General features: G+C 36.2%; 1 protein-coding gene across 15 annotated transcripts in view; it reads left to right on the top strand.

Annotated features, from left to right (window-relative positions):
* The window catches only part of LOC113820886 (G patch domain-containing protein 2-like), a 37,863-nt gene extending 33,927 nt beyond the window's left edge, over nucleotides 1–3,936 (top strand). For all 15 annotated transcript variants that reach the window (XM_070131898.1, XM_027373270.2, XM_070131910.1 and 12 more), the window contains 2 exons: nucleotides 2,004–2,197; nucleotides 2,476–3,936. In XM_070131898.1, coding sequence (XP_069987999.1) covers nucleotides 2,004–2,197; nucleotides 2,476–2,627 — 346 coding nt within the window. In that variant the 3' untranslated portion in view covers nucleotides 2,628–3,936. The remainder of the gene's footprint in view (nucleotides 1–2,003; nucleotides 2,198–2,475) is intronic.
* The last annotated feature ends 1,064 nt before the right edge of the window (nucleotides 3,937–5,000 follow it).

Here is a 5,000-nt window from a genome sequence, read left to right on the forward strand (position 1 = left end):
CTGTAAGCTTTGTCCCAGGACTCAGCATGTTCATGCAATTGGGATTTTTTTATTTTTACTCAGTTTTGCTACTCATTGTTGAGAGCCTCATACTCATCAACATTTCATGACAAAACCAAAATATTAAGATTTCATCTCACTAGCATTTTTCCTTCAATGTTTACACTTCTGCAAGAATTTGAGGCTTTCTGCATGCATGCGTTGTATGTGGAAAGCAGTAAGTTCATTAAGAAATGTAAGAATTGACAGGGAAAATGCTTGTGTGATAGGGCCCTTACCTCATAGCTTACGGATTATGTGGGGTTCACATCATGGCTGACTTGATCGTGGCTCTGAGTAATGTGTTATTCATGTCACGACCGACTTTGACATGGCTCCAGGCAACGGGTGATGCTTGCATTACATTTGATGTAGTTCTTTATAAGAACCCTTATGCCCACACCAGATACCTGGGGCATTGCCTGAGGGAGAAAGGGATGTGTAATGCTATGATTGCTTATTTTGTATAAAAGGCAAATTTTTACACATAAATCATCTGCCTGCTACATGTGGATGATGCCATGCACCAAAGCATGATGTGCTCTTGCTACTTATTTATGAGATTTGTCTCCTTGTGTCAGCTATTCTTATTGTCTTTGGTGCTCTGCCTGTATGACTGTCTTCAAGTATGACACAAGGCAAGTACTGAAGTCGTGGGGCAGCCGCCTTATATATCACTGCATACAATCTCATATTTCGTAAGAATAAGATTTGCAACAATTCTCTTTTTTATCCTTCAGTAAAGCCACATTCAATCTTGTACATAGAGTGTAACACACCTTCTCTGTTGAAATAGTCTCTAATATACATAATCAGGCTACTATAGGTTTGCATCTCTAAATGTGCCCCCACACCCCACCCACCAAAAAAAGTTTTGCATAAAAGTAATATAAAAAAAATCACATCACTTTGTTAGTGTGCCATGACAAGTGCAAAACACCAGCCATGTCTCAAAAAGGCCCCGGAGGCAAGCCCAGTTGGCCGTGCATATTTTCAGGCTAAGTCAACCCCATATTCTCCTGGAGGCAATGGGTTAAAGAATTAATGAAACTGAGTGAGTGGCAAAAGCTGAAAGGTCAGGTTAATATAATGGATGAAATACAACTAACATGCCATTGTACAATTGGGGCTGACGTGGAGAAAATGGTAGTGGCTAGAGGAGGAGCTTGCTTGGTCTGTCATTCCCCGGATGGTTGTAAATGACTGGGAAAGTTTGGGAACCGCTGGTGTAGACTTTTATTATGTACAATTAGTTGCTTTGCTGATTTTGTTTTATTTGTGTTGCACTTCATTCATAGAATTTGTTGGTTTTATAGGACTGTTTATTGATATCTGAAAGGTAGTTATGATTTGTGTATGAGCACTCAGATATGTAATAAATACATTAATGTATATATCCATTTTTTTTAAAGATTTGTCAGTGTGCAAATGGTAAAGAATATCATGTATGTATATGCATGTGCTGTGTTTAGTTACCAGGCTTAGCTTATCAGATATTTCTCTTTCTTCTTTGTACATAAGATTCATTATATATTGATGATATGCACAATTTTAAAAAGAATTCCTTTTTGCAGCAAATCAGAGAAACTACATCTGGAGAAAATTACAAGAAATATATTATGAAATGCTCAAAATGTGGTATAAGTTTATTTAATTTCCAGAGGTCCTTTGCATTTCAGTAAGTGATAGTGATGGGAAAAACAAACAAATCAACAAATACGAAATGTGTGAAATATATGTATAAAGATACATGAAAAGTTCCCTTAAAAGTGCGACTTTTCCTATCCTTAAGAATAAGGAACATCAACTTGATTTGTCTCAGAATGATAAGATTTACAGAGCATACTTTGTTTTTATTACTACTGGAGCCGTTAGAGGATAGTAGGTAAAGCAAGAGACCCCCCCCCCCCCCTCTGTCCTCACCCAGTCATTAGCAGGTGTTACACAAGTGCCTTTGTTCCCAGAAACACAATTACGAAGCAAAGGCTCGAGGTGGATAGTGAGGTAATGGCATGTGAGGGAGCCTTCCCAGGAGGCTTGCCGGTACCGTTGAGTGACATGAAGAGACGCCGCCGCACCCCTCCCCCTCCTCCCAACAACCTGACAGAGGGCAGCAATGATTCCGTTGAGAGTGTCTTCAACAGCGCTGGAATTTCAGGTGAGGAGGGAGTCTTCAATATTTTCTGGCTCTAACACAGCTATTCCTCTCTTTGTCTGATGTCTTTCCTCTTTTTCCTCTTCCAAATTCTTCTATTTTCCATTTCTTGTCCTTCTCTTTCTTTTTCCATTTACTTGTCTTTTATCTCCTGCCACTTCCTATCTATCTGTTTGTTGTCTTTTCTATCTATCCACTGCTATGGATACATATTGCAGTGTATATCTGTGTACTGATACATTTTTTATAAGAAAAAATATCAACCCATTTGTCTTTTCCAGGGACTTCTTTTCGACCTCCGGTGCCCACCGTGAGTTGGGATGATGACCTAGGAGACTGTTGTGCTGATTCCCTTTCAGAGAGATTGGCAGACTCCGAACCCGACCCCCTGCCATCGCCGACGTCTCTGGGCCTCCACGACTGTACTTTATAGTCACATTTGTTTAATGGCAGCTGCTTTTTTATTTTATTTATTTTATTTATTAACTAATTTTGAGGCAGCATCAAACTTCCTTGTGTCATCCCCATGATTACAAGCCAAGCATTTTGATCTCCACTTTTTCTTTTTTTAATATCTTTCTTCTTTCCTTCTTTGTATATTTTTTGGTAATCGGAACATTGTTAAGGATGGGAAAGGAACAGTCACATAAGCCTTATGGCTGAAAGGATATGTCAAACAGGTACCCTCCCTCTCTAAAGAAGTGTATGAAATACACTCCAATTTTATTTAATCCAGTTGCCCCATTCCTCCTTTGTCGAGGTTACCGAGGGGCAGAGGTTTTCCCACAGCCACTCCCTTTTGGTTCTTCCCCTTCACTTCCCTCTTTCCTTTCCCATTGCCATCCCACCTGAAGAAAGAAAGTTGTATATTTTTTAAGAGAATATATGGAAATAATAGAGTATATTGATTAGTTACCAGACTTTTTTCATGATGATTTATACAAGAGAGAAAAAAGAAGTGAAAAAACGATGAAGTCATGGCTGTACATACATTTTCATACCAAGTTTACTGACGAGGAATTGCCACTCACACATTCTATGCTTTTGACGGAAAGTCTTTAAATACTGCAGTCTCCCCCTCTTTCCTGTGTGTAATTACCCTGCTTTTAATATTATTGATAGTAATAACTCTTTATTTATTGTATAATACTATTATTTATTTCATATATTTTTATTGCCTATCATATACAGATGCAACATGCTGTGGGTTTTTACATTGAGGTTTGTCAGTATCTTGATTGATGCAAGTTTTGGGATTTTCAGTATCTTTGAATAAATTCCTTATGCTATTTGTCTTTGGCCGCTATCTCTTGCTCTCTCTTTTTTTTTTCATTTATATTTGAGTGTATGACTCAACAATGTGTTAATGGTTGGCATTTCACATTTGAGCAGGAGTTATTATCACTTCAAATTTGAAGAAATTATTGTCAAGAGAAAATTTTGGTTTTGGAGAGCCTCTTTATTGCAGCAATCCTCGTGTACACTGCCATATATATAACATTTTCTACAAGATCTGTTACAGTTTTGCAAAAAAGATGAAATTAAATAGATTTTGCATTGATGCATACATGCTGTTGACTGGTAATGTATGGTACATCTTTGATAAGTATGTACATGGGTGTTTGTAAATATATATGTGTTTGGCAGTATGTATGAGTGTGTGGAAAGCAAAGAAATGAGTTCTGTGTGATAGAAAGTGTATTAAAGTCCAGATTATATTACAAAGAATTTCCATAAAATTGTGTATTGAGTTTTATTGAAACCAAATGAACTTGACATAAAGTATAATGTCTAAAATAATGTTGAGAATACAGTATTGAATTAAACCATTTGCTTGTACACAGAAAATGAAGTTATGGAAGGTAGAATTTTTTTTGGGTGACAAAGCAAAATAATAATAATGATAATAGATAAAAAAGAAAAGAGAGAAAAAAAATAAATTAGGAAAAAAGAAAGGAAAAGAAAAAGGATGAGAAAGAGAGAGACAAGAAAAAAATTGGTGCCGTTTCTTCCAAAGTTTTTCCTTTTCTTCCTTCAGCTTATAATGCAAGTTAATTGTTCCTGCAACAACCAGACAATATTTAAATTAATGTTTAGTAATAATAAATCAACATTGACTTTCACACACAATATTTAAATAGTTTACAAATTTATCATCAGTAATTTAGTTTTAAAGAATCAACAAAAATGATTGCCATATTATTTTTAATGATCTTTTGGTTCAATACCATACAAAAAAATATCACATTTTTCATTACAAATTCACCTAATATATCATAAAACATAAAAAAACATGTAAATTTACTAACGAACATGTCTTTCAACATAATTTTTGGCAATTGGCACTTCTTAAAAAAAAAATTCACAAATGTCCATGCACCTAGTAACTATGACAAAGTGCTGCAATATAAAGATTAGAACATACTGCTCTAGAGTAGTGCTGATGATCAGGTAAACAATCTGACAAACAGACTCCTGGACATTCAAAAAGAGTATTTTCCTCATAGGAGTTCAGTGGAGAAGCCTCACAACCCACCCTGGTTTGTTCATCAATGTCGCAATGTACCGAAAGTATAATTTCTGGAGACATTTCAAGAAAAGATCATCAAGCAGTAACATTTTTTTTTTCACAAACAAGCTTGCAGAAGACATAGGGAAACTCTTTTGCGGGCAAAAAGTCGAAGGGCAACTGATCTGCAGCATAAACTGACAAAATTGGATCCAAGGAAAGGTGGAATCTCACTAGAAACATACAAGGACAATCACTGGAAGATTTCATCCCACAACTCACTTGCAAAGACGTGTT

The sequence above is a fragment of the Penaeus vannamei genome, chromosome 17, assembly GCF_042767895.1.
Source record: "Penaeus vannamei isolate JL-2024 chromosome 17, ASM4276789v1, whole genome shotgun sequence".
In the NCBI taxonomy this organism is placed as follows: Eukaryota; Metazoa; Arthropoda; class Malacostraca; order Decapoda; family Penaeidae; genus Penaeus; species Penaeus vannamei.